General features: G+C 43.4%; 1 protein-coding gene across 1 annotated transcript in view; it reads left to right on the plus strand.

Annotated features, from left to right (window-relative positions):
• DOCK5 (dedicator of cytokinesis 5) overlaps positions 8534–20911 on the plus strand; it is a 274029-nt gene continuing 261651 nt past the window's right edge. The window contains exon 1 of the mRNA XM_018052344.1: positions 8534–8712. Within this exon, the coding sequence (XP_017907833.1) occupies positions 8670–8712 (43 nt within the window). The 5' untranslated portion in view covers positions 8534–8669. The remainder of the gene's footprint in view (positions 8713–20911) is intronic.

The following is a 20911-nucleotide window of genomic DNA, read 5'->3' on the forward strand; positions in this document are numbered from 1 at the left end:
CAAGCACTTTATGATCTCGCTCATATGTGGAGCTTAACGAAAAGAACTCATAGAAACAGAGTAGAATGGTGGTTGCCAGGAGCTGGGGGATGTGGGAAATGAGGAGATGTTGGTCAAAGGGTTCCAACTTCCAGTTGTAAGATGAGTAAGTTTTGGGACTTCCCAGGTAGTCCAGTGGTTAAGACTCCATGCTTCCACTGCATGGGACAGGTTCTATCTCTGGTCAGGGAACTAAGATCCTGCCTATTGCATGCTATGCAATATGGCCAGAATTTTTTTAAATAAATAAATATTTCAGAGAATTCTTGAGGGCCAGAAAACTAAAAAGAAAAAAGATAAATAAGTGTAGGGGATCTAATATACAGTATAGTGACTACAATACTGTACTATATACTTGAAAATTGCTGAGAGTAAATCTTCAATGTTTTTACCACACACACACACACACACACATTAATCACATGAAGTGATGGAGCTGCTACCTAATCCTATTGTGGGAATCATTTCACAATAATATGTACATCATATCATCACATTGTACACCTTATATATACAATTGTATGTCAATTATATTTCAATAAGGCTGGAAAAAAAAAAAGATTGTCTATCTGGATCTGTTCCTGCAGTTTCAACACTCTCAGTTCCTTGACAAGTTTCCTTTCAAATATTTCTGGAATAGTCCTCAGAATAATCTGACCATTTTCTTTTATTTCTTACTCTGATCTTTGCTAGGTGGTATCACCAGTGTCTACAAGGCCTTGCAAACCTTTCCATGGATGTTTTCATATCTCCTTCTAGCACCATGATTTCTGCCAGACACTCTGTCTTTTCCATTAGGACACACAAGAAAACAATGTCTCTCCCTCCACTTCTTTATTTTCCCCCCAGGTTAATTGAGACATAATTAATATAATACTGGGTAGGTTTAAGCTATGTAACATGTTGACTTGATATTTACATATTACAAAATGACTACCACCACAGCTGTAGCTAACACCTTCATAGCATCACATAATTAATTATTATATGCTTTTCTACATAGTCTAGGTGAAAACATTTAAGATATACTTTCTCAGCAACTTTCTAGTATATAATACAGTATTGTTAACTACAGCATAGTCATCATACGGTACATTAGATCCCCAGAACTTAGATCCTCGTTAGATTCGCAACTAGAACTTCTAGTTCCAAGTTTGTAACTTTTGACCAACATCTCCTCAGTCTTGCCTTCCCCCAGCTCCTGGCCACCATCAGCCTATTCTGTTTCTATGAGTTCATAGATCAAGTATTTAACTTTCTATTTGACTTATTTTCCTTAACATAATGCCCCCAAGGTCCTCAATGATATTGCAAATGTCAGGATTTCTTTCTTTCTCAGGGATGAATAGTATTCCATTGTATGTATACACCACATCTTCTTCATCCATTCATCCTTACATTTACACTTAGGTCATTCCCACATCTTGGCTATAGTGACTAAAGCACAATAAACATGCCTCCCTCACCTCTTTAAAAGTCCACTTATTCAGTGGGTACCAAAGCAGTTACTGTATGCCATTGTCTTATAGAGATTTAGTTACGTTTTTTATTCAGCTTCCATCGTTCAGAATAGAGGGGCTAGGCCAGTAGACTATTCCCCAGAACAGATACTCACTGTTGTCAGTGTCCTGTCCTCTGAAGGCAAACTTCACTACTTGGAGTTCTCTTCTAATGACCTTTCTTCCAGAAGCTTCTCCCAAATCCTTATGCGACAGATTTCTGGTGGGTAAGTGCCACATTGGTGCCTCCCTTGTTCCCTGCCTCTTCTCCTGGAGGCCCTTTCCCCCTTCCTTTTCTCCCCTCCTCCACAGACTCCAAAGGGTAGCAGTTACAGTACAGAGCAGGGGTTGGCAAATTATGACCCTCAAACCAAATCCAGCCTGCAAAAATGATTTTTAACATTTTAAAAATAATTGGAAAAAAATCGAGAGGAATATTTCATGACATAAGAAAATGACATGAAATTCAAATGCCATGTCTACAAATAAAGTTTTATTGGCACACAGCCACACTCATTTGTTGCATATTGTCTATGGCTGTTTTTCTGCTAAAACTGCAGAGTGGTTGAAACAGAGACCATGTGGCCTGCAAAGTCTAAAATACATACATGGGCCTTTTACAATAAAAGTTCACTGATCCTTGGTTTTGACCATGGACCCTGGCACTAGTCTGCCTGGGTTTTGAATTCAGTTCTGCCACTACCTATGTGGGCAGTACTATAACCCGGCCTGAGCTGCAATTTGCACATTTGTAACGAGGAGATGACAGCAGTTCTATTTACCTCCTTAGGATGTGTGGGGATTAAAGAACTTGCATATACCAGACACAAGCCATACATGTTAATTACCACTGTTACATTACAGCTGGTGACCATGGAAAACCTGTCTGGTATTAAATAAAAATTCTGGACCAAACGTTTGTTTCTTAACTGACCTCAAAGTAATAGAAAAATTTGCTGAATATGACAGTCACCTAGACAGTATAAGAATAGTGTCCTTGTTACAAAGGGGCTGCAGAATGAAACTTCACTCCTGTCCTGAATAAAGGTCAAATCTAGGCATTTAACATCCTGCTTTTCTACAATGTCCAGGGAATCTCAGCAACCAAGTAGTTGTTTAAACAAAAGAAAAAGTACTTGGTTGCTGAGATTCCCTGGACAATGTAGAAAAGCAGGATGTTAAATGCCTAGATTTGACCTTTATTCAGCACAGGAGTGAAGTTTCATTCTGCAGTTTATTTTGTTTTGAAGAAAGTTGAATGTTTTTTTTTTCATTTTCCTCTACATTTTCCATGAAAATGAATAATTTTATGTAGTTACAATCATAATATAGCATATATAGTTGAATTATTTTTACTTAAGTTTACAGCTTAACTTTTCCATTTTGCTTCTTAGTTTTCATCATCTTTTGTTTTAGACAGTTTTATGGAGATAATTTTTCAATATATATATATCTTTCTCAAGATACATTTAAATAGGACTTCCATGGAGTCAGTGACTGGGAATCAGCATGCCAATGCAGGGAATATGAACCTGTGCTGCCTAACAAGAGAAGTCACCACAGTGAGAACCTGTGCACTGCAACAAAGAGGAGCCCCTACTCTCCACGACTAGACGAAGACCCAGCACAATCAAAAACAGGTAAATAAAGTAAAAAAAAAAGACAGCACTTAAAAAGATATATATAAATATAGTCTTTAAAAAAGTCAAGTAGTTTTCATTCCTTCTTCCCTATCAAACACCCAGTTTTCATTAAATTAATGAATTCAGTGGCTCAGATGGTAAAGAATCCTCCTACAGTGCTGGAGACCTGGGTTTGATCCCTGGGTTGGGAAAGATCTCCTGGAGGAGGGCATGGTGACCCACTCCAGTATTCGTGCTTGAGAAATCCCATGGACAGAGTAGCCTGGCAGGCTACAGTCCATGAGGTCACAAAGAGCTGGATGCAGCTAAGCGACTAAGCACAATGACTTCAACTATCTCATCCTCTGCTGCCTCCTTCCCCTTTTGCCTTCAATCTTTCCCAGCATCAGGGCCTTTTCCAATGAGTCGACTGTTCCCAGAGGATGAGATGGTTGGATAGCATCACTGACTCAATGGACATGAAATTGGGCAAACTCCGGGAGATAGTGAGGGATGGGGAGACCTGGTGTGCTGCAGTCCATGTGGTCACAAAGAGTCGGACATGACTGAACAACAAAAATGCCTTCAAATTGCTCACATCATCAACTTCTCCTAAAGGATATTTGGAGCATAGAGTATTCTAGAAACAAAGCTAAAAGCTTCTTGTTATGAAACTGTTCACCAAGCATCAATCTCTCAGTGATGGGGCTGAAGATATGAACAGCTTTAGAGCCCTGATCATCATCTCCCCATTCATCAGAGAAACCGGACCTCCAAAGTCACAGAGCAGAGCCAAGGATGGACCCAGAGATGCTTAGGCCAGGGTATTTGAGGACAGAGAGTAGATAGTGATGGGAATCTTCAGGTCATATGAAAAAGGTGTTTCTAGGGCTGTAGATATCCATTCCTTTGTCCAGTTTAGCTCAGGGGTCTCAAATTACAACGTATCACCCTGTCCTGAAGCATTTGCCCTAAGAAGACTGAAAAGTAGTGTTTAGAGTCAAATATATCCCTTCTCCCCTTTTTTTTGTAGTTCTAGTAACTCCACTCTGGCTTCCTAGGTGGCTCAGTGATAAAGAATACACCTGCCAATGCAGGAGACGTGGGTTCAGTCTCTGGGTCAGGAAGATCCTCTGCAGAAGGAAATGGCAACCCACTCTAGTATTCTTGCCTGGGAAATCTCATGGACAGAGAAGCCTTGTCGGCTATAGTTTATGAGGTCGCAAGAGTAGGACATGACTTAGTGACTAAACAACAAGAAACTCCACTCGTATGTGGGATCAAAGAATGAGTTTCCTCTACCTAGAAAAGAATTTTTTCTTTAACTGAACCCTTAGCTTCTTTGAAAGATTCAATTAAGTCCGCCAGATTTGGGAAAATAAACCTGGTAATCAGTGGAGGAAGTAAAGCGCTTGCCAGCCGTCTTCACATCTCTCTATTCTCACTGACATCGTAACTAGCCTCCAAATTCATTTATCCTCATTTCTTTCTCCAAGGCACTTTCCAACAGAGCAAGCTAGTGCTTGTGAGTGCTTATTTGTGTTTGTATATGGGTGGGTTTTGGAGTCCGAATATCCCTGGTTGTGGAATATGCTTGATGTTTCCTCTGAAAAAATATCAGAGGAAAAAGAAAAGGGTATTTCTGGGAATCTTGCTGTTATTCCACTTACCCATCTAGTTGACTTTTTAATTTTCAGCCACATTTTAATAAAAGACTTTGAATAGCTCTGCTTTTATGATTTAAATGGACTTTCAAATTGGGATTTAACCATCTGATATAACAAAGTGGGTGGACTTCAGTCTTCGGAGGAAAAAGAATAAACATCCTGAAAGCTGTAATTAAAATTTTCCATTTTCCTCCAACCCTCTTATTGCAATTATTGTCACACTTGAAATAGCCAGTGTCCAAATTCAAACCTCAAGTTTTGCAAAAAGCCTTCAATTCGAGGTAGTGGGGTGGGGATGGAGGCAGGGTGGAGGGAGTGTGTGTTGGGGGGTGGGGGTGAGGCAGCTGAAGTCATTTTGGTAAAAATCCAGTTATGTTGAATGAGGTCCACATGGAGAATTGCTGAGGAAGGTATGAAGTCAGACCTAAGGAAAGATGACAGGAAAACTTCAATACAGAGCAACTGGGATATAAAAGGTGAAGATAGGTAGATATCACAGATGACTAAGAAAATGGCAACTCTATGTAGTAACTGTGTAATTGGCCTTCCCAATACAGACCCCTCCGCCAGGCTCTCTGCTTTTGTTCTTCTCAGAAGTATCCAGATAATAGTGTCTGATGCAGGTTTCCTGACTTGTTTTACAGATGCTAAAACCCCCACCAAGTGGAAGAAATCAATGACTTGATGACCATGAGCACATAGCCCCCCGGACCTACTGGGGCCTAGCTAAGGATCTATATTGTTAACCCCTGTGACAGGATCCTGTTACCTCACCATCAACCAATCAGAGAATTGTGCACGAGCTGATCACAGTCTGGGATGCTCCTCCCTTACGTGGCTTTTAAAAATGCTTAGCTGAAACCAATGGGGAGTTTGAGCATTTTTAGAATCCTGAACTTCTTGCTTGGCTCCCTGCAATAAATACAGCACTTTCTTTCACCACAACCGAGTGTTAGTAGAGTGGCTCCACTGCATGTGGGCAAGCCAACCCAGTACTACCCATTCCCCTCTCCGTAGGGTTATGCTTGACTCATGCTGTGTTTCACACTAGAGGTCAAGATTCAGAGTTTCTAAGGCCTGAAGCCTATGTAGTGAGGCTGTTTATTAAAAACAAACAGATTTATCCACTCACCAAACTTTCCAAAAGGGCTTCCCAGTTGGCTCAGTGGGTAAAGAATCGACCTGCAATGTAGGAGATAAAGGACACTAGGGTTCAATCCCTGGGTCGGGAAGATCCCCTGGAGGAGGAAATGGCAACCCACTCCAGTATTCTTGCCTGGGGGATCCCATGGACAGAGGAGCCTGGTAGGCTCCAGTCCAGGGAGTCATAAGAGTTGGACACCACTGAGCTACTAAGCACACAGACTTTCCAAAAACAAGCGGTAGTAAAAGTACACTGGGGAGTCCAGAGCCTCAGTAAATTTCCTTGTGTCCACACTGCCCTTCAGTTGTTTCTGCCTTCAGTCTATGTCAAGAACCTTTTTTCTATCTGGACCCCTACCATCCTGGATCCAACTGCCTTCATTTCTTGCCTGAACTACTGAAACAGTCTTCTGACCATCTGATCTTCCTTCATCTTCCCTTGTGTCTTTACAGTCTACTCAACCCACAGCAGTCACGTTAGATCCTGTCCTTGGTTGGTTCAAAATCCTCCAAACGTTTGTCACAGCCAGTATATGAAGTTCTCACCATACCCTTTGTGGTCATGCTTTATTGGCTCACACTGTGTCTCTCACAAGTTTTCTCCCACACTCTGCCCCTTACTAACATCTCTTGCTACCCAGGAATACTTGCTGTTCCTCCGTGGTTTCAGAACTAGCCAAACGTGCCTCTGGCTTTTACTCTTGCTGTCGTTGATTTCTGAATGTTTTTCTCTGAAATCCTCACTTCCTGCAGATCAGAGATGCCTTAGCAGACCACTGGATATAAAAGTGCAGCATCCCTACCTCCCTCATCCTGTCCTCTTTACTCTGGAGTTTTCTATACAGGTTCAGCCTCATTTGGCTTGTTTGCCTTACCCGCCTCTGTTAGACACTAAGCTCTATGCGGGTAGGAATTTTATTTTATTCACTGCTGTGCTCCAATTCGTGGAACAGTGCTTGACACCTAGTAGGCAACCAACAAAAATTTGAGAAAAGAAAAAAAATTACCTAACCTGGGAAGCTAAGTTAATCATGATGTCATTAGCAGAGGAAAAGAAATCTGGGGGAGAGATGATGGAATCCCTTCTGGATGTTAAGTCTAAATAAGTGACTAGATTTCTTAAATTATTATTATATTTGATGAATAAATACGTAGAGTTACCCACCATTAACAAAACCTTAAAAAAAATTCAGGTCTGACTTTGCAAAAAGTTACCAATGTTAAAATGCACCGTTTTCAGTGAAGTTTTGCTTTGTTTTATTACGTGTTTATTTCATTTTCCTTTCACATTCGAAATCGGCAAGAAAATCTTCATAGGCTGCGAGAACAAAGCAATTTCAAGAGGCTTTTTCCCAGAAGGTGAACCCGAATCAGCTGGTCATTTACTCTGAGATTTTACTTCTATGGGTGAGGTAGCAAGGAGCCCCACAGCCACCTGGGACTCGGATCCAATCTTCATTCTTGAGGTCTCTCCAGATGGAAGTGAGTTCCAGGAGGAGAGTTTCAGAGGACGCCAACAGCTCAGGGCTGTTCAAATGTGCAGTCCCTGCGTTTGACTCTTTGAACAATGCAGCTAGTGAACAGGAAAGATTCGGATGTGCTCGTCCCCTTCCCCGCAGGAACAGTCTCTGGGCTGCTGGAAAAGGGAGGTCTTTGGGGCGGGCTTTCCCCTGGACCATGTAGGTCTAAATTTCTTCAGCTGGGTCTGAGTCTCTTCAGCTGGGGAGGAGCCCAGGTGTTTTTCGGGGACATAAGATTTCCAAGTCAGAACTCGCTACATAATTCTCGCTCAGGGGCTCCCCTAAGAAACTACTTGATACTTCTGAGGAGCCCGGCTCCTTCGCATTAGCTCTCTATTTACCAGAAGACAAATGTTCCTGCTTTGAAGGCTATGAACCATGGCCACAGGAGATCACGTTTGCCTTGGAGTCCGGCTTCCGGCTCTTGTGGTGACAACGAAAGCTCTAGGGGGTGAACGCAGTAGTCAGCTGCTCATTCATTCAACAAATATTTATCGAGCGCCGGTTGAGTGCCTGGCACTCCGAGAGCCCGGGCGGCTAGAAACGACTTATCTTAGATCCTATGCACTCATCCTAGTTCCCCCAGATGTTCCAGAGCGCGCGGTGAGGAAGGACTCCGCATCTACTCCCGCTTGCTCCGCCTGGGGGTGCCCGACCCCTCGAGCGCAGCCCTCCCGACACCCCGCCGCCGGGGATCCAGGCTCCAGGGTTTAGCCCGGTTGGGGACGGCGAGCGGCAAGAAGCCAAACACTAAAAGGATTTAAAAAAACAAAAACACACCAAAAAAACCGTACCCCAGTCTGTGCTGGGAAACTGCTCCCGGGAAGTGTGCAAGGCGGAGCCGGCCTGGGCCCGGGAGAGCGTGGAGACCTTGGCTGGCCGGCGCCCGCGGGTCGTGTCGCGGAGGCGGCCTTGGCGGGCGGAGGGCGCGGCCAGCGGGAGGGGCCGAGGCGGCGCCGGGAGGGGCGCGCACGGCGGCGTGGCTGCCGGGCGCAGCAGGTGACCGCGGCTCGCGGTGTGAGCCGGAGCGTATAGCTGGCGGCGCGGCGCGCGGGGCCGAGCGAAGTTTGCCGGAACATGGCGGAAGGGCCCGGGGCGCGCCGGTGCGCAGCGCGGTGGCGTTCCGAGCCCCAGGAGCTGTAGCCGCCGCAGCCGCCGCCGCGGGGCGAGGTCGCCGCCATGGCCCGCTGGATCCCGACCAAGCGGCAGAAGTATGGGGTTGGTGAGTACTCGCCCCACCCCATCCCCGCCGCCGCCGCCAAGTTCGGGGGAGCGGCCCTGCCGGGTGCAAAGTTGGGCGGGGGACGCACGGTCACTCGGTGCGCGCCTGCCCGGGACCGGGCTGCCGCTACCCGCCGGGGCGCCGCCAAGGCTTGGCTTGGGCCCCATTCGTTCTGGGAGCGGTGTGAGCCGGAGCCCGCTCCGGGAGCCTCATGGAGGGTGGGGGGTCATTCTGAGTTTGGGGAGTCCGAGTGTCTAAAAGTGCAGTTGGTTTCCTGACTGGCTGTCCTGCCCCCCGACTCCCAAGGCTGCAGCGCTTTGCAGAGTAGAAACGTGCAAAGCCCGGGCGCTCGCTCTGCTTCATTTGGGGCGCCCTTCCGCGGTGCTCGCGCCCACTGTCCCCCAATCCACCGGCCCGCTCCGGCCCGTGTAGCTTCATTCAGTTCTTTGTAACCGGCCGAGGCCCGTGGAACGCGAAGTCGGCGGGCTGCCCCAGCGCTTCCTGCCTTTGCTCTTAGGTTCTCCCTGCGGCCCCAAGTGAAGAGTTTGTGGGGGGCTGTTGCGGGGGGGCGGTAGGGAGCCGTCCTCTCCCAACTCCTCCCAGGCACTGGGATCCCTGTAGCAGTTGTAAAGTGGTCAGGAGACTCAAGCTGTGGTGTGGAGGTGATGGAAGCGGCAGGAAGTGTGTGGTATGGGAGCGGGGGTGGCTGGCCCCCGGGGCTGCTGGTGCGGACTGTCGTCCTCTACCCGAGCGTGAGTGGAGAGGGTCTCCGACTGCCTTCTGAATCCCCATTCCGCCGTGGGATAAGACAAGGACATTTTACTAGGAACACTGTGACAGGTCCTGTGCTAGGCACTTGGCCGTTTCGAACAGCGGTGCTGGAAGGGCCGGCAGGATGTGCAGGAGGTTGCTTTCGTGTTAGTTTTCGATCCGAAACGGTGGTTGAGCGGGGCTTTAACCCAGGTGAAAACTCTTGGTCTTTCCACTTTTTATCGAGGAGTGAGGTTGCTTAGGTCTTGTGGAAAGACTGCTGTTAGTGGGGCGATTAAAGTGGCTTTAGGCTTGGGTGCGATTCCCTAGTATAAACACAGTTGAGAATTTTATCACTTCCTTTCAGGGTCGTTCATTGGGCATATTTGTAAGTCTTCGGCTTAACTACCATCTCGCCCGCATTTTTTTACCCCCTCACTTTAGTGGGAGGAACCTATTCTGTGTTTTCTGACGGCTTTGTCAGTTTCAGTGAGAGATCTCTAGGGGCTTTTCAACTGGGAAGACTTGATTCAGTTACAAAGAAACAAACCAACTCTTTCATATTTATTACTTTGAGATGGTGATCCTCGTGTATATAATTATATGTGTGTGTATACAATAATATGCACAGGATTCCTTGTTTTTCCTTGGCAAAAACTTTTTCCTTTAAATTTCTTTTAGAATCCTTGCACTCTTCTGTGATTGTAGTTCTGCTTCATACTTTGGTCATGAGCTTTCAGGTGCCAGTTAGTAAGTAGCCAATAATTCTGGGAGTCTGATGGAGCTAATTTCTTTATTTGTGTTAACTGGGTACTAACTTCTAGATGAACGTATATTTAGCAATGCCTGGTCAATACTTCTCACAAAAAATTATCAATTCTAATTTTGTTTAATAGGAGAAACTCTCTCCAAAAGTATTCTGAGTTTGGCATAGTTAAGGCAAACATATCCTAAAAACATGGGTTTTATTTCCATAGTTATAGTAACAAGAGTGGTATTTTCTCTTTTTAATTTTTATCATCAGTCAAGAAAATTGAATTGCATTTCAAAGGTATAGGTAGCGGCAAAATTGCCCCAGAGTATCATTTAGAAAATTTATTTCACTAGACACAATGGATACTTCAAAAAAAAACACACAAAACTTTTAATTTTGTATTGGAGTATAGGTGGTTAACAGTGTTTGTGATAGTTTTCAGGTGGACAGCAAAGGAACTCAACCATGTACATACATGTATCCATTTTGCCCCAAACTCCCTGCCCATCCAGGCTGCCACATAACTTTGACCAGAGTTGCCGACACAATAGATTGTGATGAATCTGGGTTTGATAAAAAGGCCCACTGTTAGGACAGATGAGCTTATGGGATCAGTGTCCATTGTTTATTCCCAAGACACATGGTGATCATGCTAGCTCCCTGCTGGGAAGCCTTCCTTGGCCAGCAGGGTAAAGTCTAAACCGAGCCCAGTTTTCAAGGTTTTAAGACTCCAGCTCAGTATATTTTCGTAAAGCATATCTCTCACCGCTTCTCTCATCAACCGTCTAACACAGATGCTGCCCTCTCCCTCTTGTGCTGTACACGGAGAGTCCCTCCTCTGGGACTCTTCGCTCCTATGCGTGTCCCCTGTTCCGAGTGCCCTTCCACCTCTGAATCCCATAATCTGGCCTCTCACCCAGGGTACGCTGCTTCCTCAACATTCCTACATTTTATTACTTAACCTTTGGTTCAGTGAATCAGAAGGTTATGGTATTGCATCCTTGGGACTAGAGGTATACGGGTAGAGAGCATGCATTCAGTAACTGCTTGTCCTTGGCGTTGGTGTGACATTCTAAGGCACCAACCTGATTTCTACAATTTAGTGCAGTTTTTTTTTTTCCCCCTCTTAGGTTTTAACATCTCATTCACTCTAGTATGACTTTTATCTTGTTCTGTTAGATGATGTGAGACCCTTAAGTTTATCTTTATCTTTGCAAGTAAAAAAAATGATATGCTGCTGAGAAAGCAGGCATGGAATAGATGGACTTGCTTAAATGTGATTGGGAAAAATTAGCTGGTTGGATTAATGGCTGCCCCACAGCCATGGAAAATGCTTTTCTTTCTCCTTTTTTCTTCCTTGTTTTCTTTTTCTTCCTTTTTCTTTTATTTTTTTCTGTTTCAGGACTTGAGGGTCAAACACTTTGACTTTGATGTTAAGCAAACCTTAGTGATACATGTCCAGGTTAGTCTTCTGATTATCGAAACGTTGCTTCAGTCTGTTCAACGATAGACCCAAATTATGTTGGTGACAGAGTCTTTGCAAAATTATTCATTATTGTTAGTTGGAATTTGTCCCATATGTTTTTAAACCGTGATAAAAGGTACTTTGGGGGAATATGTGCTTCACTTTTAACTTTGCAACAGTTTTGTTGTCCTAGGCCTAGTTAGTCTAAAAGCATTTAACTTTGTAGATTCTCAAATGTTAGTGTAAAAACAAACTGGATTCTTGTAGTGCTCTGTTAACGCACTTAGGTGTGCTGTGGGTCTTCAGTTTGTCCTCACCGCGGGCATCGTGTTCCGTAGACTCTAGCTGGAGTGATGGAACTTGGTCTCAAAGAGTAATTAGTGAACTGCTTAAAATAGATAGTTCCCACCTGTTTGGTTGCATGAACAGCTTTGGCCCCTTTCTTGGAACAAAGTGGTCCCCTTTCTTGCAACAAGGTTTTTAATTCCATACAGTCAAGTATAAAAGATTGAAAACAAGCCACTTGTATTGAATACAGCTGTCAAGATAGTTTTCAAAATTTGTTATTGTAATATATGTGCTTTAAAAAAAAACTAAAGTTTTTATTGTGTATTTTACAATATTGCTTCTGTTCTGTGCTTTGTTTTTTGGTGGTGAGACATGTGGGATCTTAGTTCCCCAAGCAGGGATCAATCCTGCACCCCTCTGCATTAGATGATGAAGTGCTAACCACTGGACCACTTGGGAAGTCACCTGTGCTTCTTTATTAACACATAACTATTTTGAAATAGTGATGAGCATGTACAATTTTTCAAGATATCTGTAGTAACCATAATATGCCATTTAATCACCTGTGATTTCTTTTATTGAATTTGTTTTTGAAGTATAGCTGATTGGCAGTATTGTGTTCCAGGTGTACAGCAAAGTGATTGTTATATGTGTATATAGATCTGTTCTTTTTCAGATTCTTTTCCATTATAAATTTTTACAAGATATTGAATGTAGTTCCCTGTGCTGTATGGTAGGCCCTTGCTGGTTGTCTGTTTTGTATGTAAAACACCTTCAATTGAGGCCAGCGTCTCTGGTACACTTGTGGTTTATTGCCTCTGGTCATCAATGCAGTAACTGAGTGTCAGAGAACAGATACGTAATTTTTTTACCCTTTTCAAGCCCAGGGATCCTTGAATTTGAACACAGATTAAGATGAAGATCACACAGCTAGTAAATTATAGAGCTTATTAGTTACATGACCAAGCTAGATATTATACAGTTGTAGTGAACTGAAGAAGGCCTCACTCTAAGGCATTCATGTTCTAACAACACTGAGGCTGAGAATAAAAGGAATCGAGAATTAATGTTTATTATGGATTTACCTCGTGACAGGCACTGCTCTAAACCCTTTGTTTCAGTGTGTCCCAGGTACCTGTGGAGGTCTTGGAGACACTTTCAGATGGCCCATGAGATTAAAACTTTTCCTGGTAATAATAGTAAGATGTCATTGGCCTGTCTTCACTCTGTTCTGTCATGAGTACACAGTATAGTTTCCCAGAGGCTACATCGAATATGATACTACATCAGATTGAATGCAGAGGCAGGTGTGAGAGTCCAAAGGCCTTTTGTGAAGCCAGATATTAAAGAGGTTTACAGATATGCAAGGCAGTGCCACTCTTCTAAGTGTTTTTGTTTGGAAAAGTGTGTTTGTTAGTCTCACTCAGTCGTGTCCAACTCTTTGCAACCCCATGGCTGTAACCCTCCAAGCTCCTCTATCCGTGGAATTCTGCAGGCAAGAAGACTGGAGTGGGCTGCCATTTCTTCCTCTAGGGCATCTTCCCGACCCAGAAATCAAACCCGGTCTCCTGCATTGCGGGCAGATTCTTTAACGTCTGAGCCATGCTTGATCTTAAAAATACTTTGCTAGCATCTGTTGGGTTTATTGTGACTTCTTGGTGGCTCAGTGGTAAAGAATTTGCCTGCCAATGCAGGAGACCCAGGTTTGAACCCTGTGTTGGGAAGATCCTCTAGAGAATGAAATGGCAATCCACTCCAGTGTTCTTGCCTGGAAAATCCCATGAACAGAGGAGCCTGAAGGGCTATAGTTCACGGGGTCCCAAAAGAGTTGGACCACGACTTAGCCACTAAACAATAATTGGGTTTATTATGGTTACTTTAGTTAATAAGTGTTTTTTTAAATGCCTCAACTTGAATTTCTAATATACTGAATCATGATAGATATAACCCACATAAGCAAAAGCTCTTTAGAATTCTCAGTAACTTTTTCTTAACAGATATTTTCTTTTTCCTTCTTAATTATTTTTGGCCCTGCAGTGTGGCATGCAGGATCTTAGTTCCCCGACCAGGGATCAAATCCATGGCCCCTGCGGTGGAATCGTGGAGTCCTGACCACTGCACTGCCAGGGAAATCCCATCTCAATAACTTACAAGAGCATTATAGGGATTCTAAGACTAAAAACTCTCAAGACTGCTGCTTTACACATTATTTCATTAAGTCATTGAGATAATGCTCTCATTCTCATATTGTCTCCTTTCCCAGGTAAGAAAACTGAGGTTTATGCAGGATGAATTATTTATCCACGTCCACATAATTTCACTCCTAGGCCCAAACTCTATTCCATATGCATTTCCCAACAGTTGTTCATCCATCACCTTGATCTCTGCTGTGTCCTGTGTTGACCTGAAACAAATGGACTGCCGGTTAGTTTTCCACCAAAAAAATAGATTTATTCAGAATCAGCAAATCCTTAGGGGGTGTGGGGTGGGGTGGGGACGGGGGGCAGGTCTGCAAGCCACACGCGGATCCCTGCAACCAGGAGAGAGCCCTTTTATAGAAAAGGAAGTTGGCAGGGCTGTAATAAACAGAGTCCATCAGAGGAATGAAGAGTTTGAAGTACACTGGATTTTCGTTGGCTGAGCTCTTGCCAGGTGAGAAGAGGAAGTCTTTATTCCCGGTGGGCTCTGCTCTCTGAAGGCTCCCACTTCTGGCCTCAAGACTCTGTTTTAATTGAGGTTTCTCTGTATCTACTCATTTTTACACCAGGTACCCTTGAGTACCTCATGCGTCTGCTTTACCCATTTGCCATCTCTGTGTTGTTGTTCATAAATATTAGAGCTTAATTTCTTTATTTTTTTAAAGATTAAAAATACAAATAAAAGTTCTGATACTTGAGTCCCAAAGGACTATCCTGTGTACCCACTTTTGCAGACTATTACTTTTGAATGAACCATCTCTTTCTTCCCCATTGAATTTTTTTTAAATTTAATTTTTATCTTATATTGGAGTACAGTTGATTTCCAATATTGTGTTAGTTTCACGTATACAAGCAAGGTGATTTAGTCATATATACATAAATCCATTCTTTTTCAGATTGTTTTCCCATACAGATTATTACAGAATCTTGAGTAGAATTCCTGTACTATACTGTAGGTCCTTGTTGATCATCTATTTTATTAATATATATTTGTTTGATCTCTAAGTTGCATCCTACTTTTTTGTGACCCTGTGGACTGTAGCCCACCAGACTCCTCTGTCCATGGGATTCTCCAAGCAAGAATACTGGAGTGTGTTGCCATTTCCTCCTCCAGGGGATCTTCCTGATCCAGGATCAAACCCTTGTCTCCTATGGCTCCTGGCATTGCAGGAGCTCCTGGCACTGCTGAGCCACCAGGGAAGCCTATTTTATATATATTAGTGTGTATATGTTAATCCCAGACTCCTAATTTATCCCTTCCCCCTAATTTTCCTCTTTGTAATCATGAGTTTGTTTTCTGTCAGTCTGTTTGTTTTGAAAATAATTTCATTTCTATCATTTTTTTAGATTCCACAAGTAAGTTATTTTTTACTCAATCTTTTCTTCATGTTGCCTACTTTTTTGGTTTTTACTTAAAACAATGACTGAAAAAGCCATACATCCCCACCATTAAATGAGAACCAGCATCACTTGCTTTGGAAAGAGGCAACCTTAAAATTAAAGGCAACAACGATAAAACAGCAGTGAACTGAATTCTGGCTCCATGCTGTTGCCTGTCAGACCACTTTCTCTATTAAAGAGGAAGGAAGCTGGTGCCCTCACTGAAGCTTTCTCTGCCGTCATCCATCTATTGTGAATTCTCACTTGCGGTAGTTCAGTTCAGTCGCTCAGTCGTGTCCGACTCTTTGCGACCCCATGAATCGCAGCACATTAAGCCCCCCTGTCCATCACCAACTCCCGGAGTTCACTCAGACTCACGTCCATCGAGTCCGTGATGCCATCCAGCCATCTCATCCTCTGTCGTCCCCTTCTCCTCCTGCCCCCAATCCCTCCCAGCATCAGAGTCTTTTCCAATGAGTCAACTCTTCTCATGAGGTGGCCAAGGTACTGGAGTTTCAGTTTTAGCATCATTCCTTCCAAAGAAATCCGAGGGCTGATCTTCAGAATGGACTGGTTGGATCTCCTTGCATTCCAAGGGACTCGAGTCTTCTCCAACACCACAGTTCAAAAGCATCAATTCTTCGGCACTCAGCTTTCTTCACAGTCTAACTCTCATATCCATACATGACTACTGGAAAAACCATAGCCTTGATGGACCTTAGTCGGCAAAGTAATGTCTCTGCTTTTGAATATGCTATCTAGGTTGGTCATAACTTTCCTTCCAAGGAGTAAGCGTCTTTTAATTTCATGGCTGCAATCACCATTTGCAGTGTTTTTGGAGCCCCCAAAATAAAGTCTGATACTGCTTCCACTGTTTCCCCATCTATTTGCCATGAAGTGATGGGACCAGATGCCATGATCTTCGTTTTCTGAATGTTGAGTACATTCAGATGATGTACTCTGCATAGAAGTTAAATAAGCAGGGTGACAATATACAGCCTTGACGTACTCCTTTTCTTATTTGGAACCAGTGTGTTGTTCCATGTCCAGTTCTAACTGTTGCTTCCTGACCTGCCTACAGATTTCTCCAGAGGCAGGTCAGGTGGTCTGGTATTGCCATCTCTTTCAGAATTTTCCAGTTTATTGTGATCCACACAGGTAGTGTGGTATAAAGTCACTGAGAACACTGACTTAGTGAATATTGAGCCATTGTTCCTAGGGGAAATACCAGGTTGGGTTCCTGTGAGCCTCTGGTCACATGTTTATCAACTGAGCTGATCCCTGTCCTTATGCATGTGTGTTTCTGTTTAAGGCTTAAAGACCTTATTTAGTGTACATCACTGATGTACTAACATTGAACTTGTGGCCACAACACCTGATATAAACTCAAGCCTGAAGCAAGTGTATCTAACACATGCATAATGTTTTCTCCAGAAGGCAAGTCACAGCCTTTTTTGGACTTGGGAACACGAAACAGCACTTCAGCAGTATGCTTGGGGACCATTTAAATAGCAAGATCATTAACAAAAAGCAGAAAATAAGAAAGACACAGCACTGAAGTTAAGACTGTAAGAAGGACTCTGGTTTACAGTATGAGAACTGAAACCAAGCGGAGTGTCACCTTGTCTGACCTTAATTGGGAACTTGCGTGTCATACTTTGCTTCTCTGCATAAGACTGAGAATGACCTCAGAAGCACTAGGAACGTTGATTTGGTGGTTACGAGTGAATTTTAGTGAGTGGGAGAATTCACAAATACCACAGAATCTGTGAATAGTGAGGATCAAGTGTAGTTAGTTGGATAAAAGGAGAATTAAAAATGGAATCATGGGACTTCTCTGTCAGTTGAGCAGTTAAGACTTTGGACTCCAGTGCAGGTTATGCAGGTTTGAGCCCTGCTCCGGGAACTAAGATCCCACATGCAGTTTGGCCAAAAAATTTTTTTAAAACATGGAATCACATTCCTGTATTGTTTGTCTGTTGGAATAATCCCTCCTTTGAGTTTTCTGCGAACCCTAGCTAAGGACACTGCTGGCTTTGCCCACCTTGCTTGCTGTGCCTCTCAGTGGCTCTCCTTTTCCCTAACTGTCCCGTTTGTGTTTGCTGTCTGTCTCCCATACTGGAATGTAGAGTTACAAGAACAAGAACTTTTATCTTTTTCATCAAGTGTTCCCCTACCACTCCGTGGCTCCTGGCTTGTGACCAGCGCTCAGTAAATAAATGAGGAAGGAATAAATGAAGGCCCTTATCTACCTAAATTTGTCTCCTGTGCTGGAGAGGGAATTTCCCTCCACATAATGAAATATTTTGCCCGTGATGCACTTCCCGTGAGATACAGTCAAAAGCAGTAAGAAAAGGAACATTTAAAGAAGATATGAATAGAATTAATAATTGTTTTAGCAGAGGGTCTTGTGAACATTGTGGGATTGGAAAGGAATTGAAATCCTCAGTGATGTAGTCTTGGGAAGGGAACCGTGGAAATTTGCTGCTACCCCCCTTTTTTTTTTTCCTGCATTATTTGTCAAGGCTTCCTGGAGGAAGATATGTTGTAGAATTGGTTTAATGGAAAGAAAAGGCTTGACCACAGTGGTGAGGAGAGTTTAGGAGGTTCTGACTCAGAGGATGCATGCCGTGTTGAGCGCGAGTTGGGGAGGAACGAAGGTGCAGTCTAATGGAAGGAACGAGGCATTCAGATTCATGTTACTTCCCATTACCCTGAAGGATAAAACGCATCTACACTAGACGCAGGGTAATTAAGCAAGATGTGATCACAAGTAACCTGGAGAAGAGTAATTTAGAGTACTGGTAAGGGGCTTTGAGGCACAGGTGGTAGTTACTCAAAATTCTGTTTGTCCAAATTTACAGAAGGCTTTTTGTAGCCATCCATTTCTGCCATCATCTTTGCTGAAACCTAATCTGTGCTTATTTCTCATCTCAATTTTCTGAGATAAACCAGAGGGGTTTGAGAATTAGATCTCACCGGGATGATTTTTTTCCTTCAGTTCAGTTGTTCAGCAGTGTCTGATTCGTTGAGACCCTATGGACGGCAGCACGCCAGGCTTCCCTGTCCTTCACCAACTCCTGGACCTTGCTCAAACTCATGTCCATCTAGTCGGTGATGCCATCCAACTGTCTCATTCTCTGTTATCCCCTTCTCCTCCTGCCTTCAATCTTTGCGGCATCAGGGTCTTTTCCAAGGAGTCAGTTTTTCACATCAGGTGGCCAGAATATTGGAGTTTCAGCATCAGCCCTTCCAGTGAATATTCAGGACTGATTTTCTTTAGGATGGACTGGTTGGATCTCCTTGAAGTCCAAGGGACTCTCAAGAGTTTTTTCCAACAACACAGTTCAAAAGCATTAATTCTTCAGTGCTCAGCTTTCTTTATAGTCTTGCTCTCACATCCGTACATGACTACTGGAAAAGCAATAGCTTTGCCTAGACAGACCTTTATTGGCAAAGTAATGTCTCTGCTTTTTAATGTGCTGTCTACGTCGGTCATAGCTTTTCTTCCAAGGAGCAAACATCTTTTAATTTCATGGCTGCAGTCACCATCTGCATTGATTTTGGAGCCCCCAAAAATACAGTTTGTCACTGTTTCCATTGTTTCCCCATCTGTTTGCCATGAAGTGATAGGACTGGATGCCATGATCTTGGTTTTCTGAATGTAGAGTTTTAAGCCACCTTTTTCACTCTCCTCTTTCACTTTCATCAAGAGGTTCTTTTGTTCTTCACTTTATGCTATAAGGGTGGTATCATCTGTGTATCTGAGGTTATTGATATTTCTTCCAGCAATCTTGATTCCAGCTTGTGCTTCATCCAGCCCAGCATTTCGCATGATGTACTCTGCATATAAGTTAAATAAGCAGGGTGACATTATACAGCCTTGATGTACTCCTTTCCCCATTTGGAACCTGTCTGTTGCTCTATGTCCTAACTCTTGCTTCTTGACCTGCATATAGCTTTCTCAGAGGGAGGTCAAGTGGTCTGGTATTCCCATCTCTTTCAGAATTTTCCACAGTTTGTTGTGATCCACACAGTCAAAGGCTTTGGCGAAGTTAATAAAGCAGAAGTAGATGTTTTTCTGGAACTCTCTTGCTTTTTCTATGATCCAGTGGATGTTGGCAATTTGATCTCTGGTTCCTCTGCCTTTTCTAAAACCAGCTTGAACATCTGGAAGTTCACGGTTCATGTACTGTTGAAGCCTGGCTTGGAGAATTTTGAGCATTACTTTGCTATTGTGTGTGAGATGAGTGCAGTTGTGCAATGGTTTGAGCATGCTTTGGCATTGCCTTTCTTTAGGATTTTTTTTCCATAAAGGAAACATTTTCCAGCTTCTAGTTATTTCCCAGCAATACCCAATGTAATAACACAATAACTTTACATATGTGAAATATTTTAGTACTCTCAAAAGAATAAGAGGAATATGGGTCAAAATCTCTTATAAGTCATTTCAGTTCTTTGAAATGAGTTGTAATAGAATTGTAGAGTGTTGGTCTATTCTATATGTAATAGAATTTGACCCTGATTTCTGGCCCGAGAACTTGACAACGGTCATGTAGTTTGTTTTTCACTAAATATTCCAAACGAGGAAGAAATAGTTTCTCCCTCATCAAGTAGGTGAATCACCCATGAAATGTCTGCTGTGTGCGGACATTAAAGTCTGTTATAAATCCTTCAGGAGTCCTTTGACCTTGGTTGATAAGTAGCTTCCAGCGTACAGCCTGAGTAATGGGGTTGTATTTTTAAGCTTAAAATAGTGCTTTTGAGGTAAAGCTGAGAATACTTTTGAGACAGAGATTTGGGTGAGGAAAAGCAGAGGGTGCTTGTGTTAATTTAATTTTTCCAAGTGACGTCCAGGCCACGTCCTCTCGGAGCCTGGGCCGGCCGTCAGCTCACTCAGACGATTATCTGAATTGCTGGCAGCTGGTTCCTAAGCCAGAGACAAAAGTGATCTTTGTCTTTTCACAAACCTCTGTGTCATCGCAAAGCTGCGGTTGTTCAAACGGATCCACTTTTCCAGATTGTGCCATCTTCCCTTACGTGTTCATTCCCCATGCGACAGTCCACGTCAGGTGAAGTAGTTGGACCCCCAGGATGCCCCCTGAGAATCTTGGTCATTTACTGTTGTCTTTTAAAACAACTTGATACTGTGTAACACAGGCAGCTATACTCAGTATCTTGTAACAGCCAGTAATAGTTTTTCAGTCAGTAAATCACGTCTAACTCTTTTCGGACCCGTGGCCTGCAGCATGCCAGGCTCCTCTGTCTTCCACTATCTCAGACTGATATCTGTGGGACACAAAATGATGTGCATTGAGATAGCAGTTATCCAACCATCTCATCTTCTGTTGCCCCCTTCTCCTG

Source organism: Capra hircus, chromosome 8 (assembly GCF_001704415.2).
Source record: "Capra hircus breed San Clemente chromosome 8, ASM170441v1, whole genome shotgun sequence".
In the NCBI taxonomy this organism is placed as follows: domain Eukaryota; kingdom Metazoa; phylum Chordata; class Mammalia; order Artiodactyla; family Bovidae; genus Capra; species Capra hircus.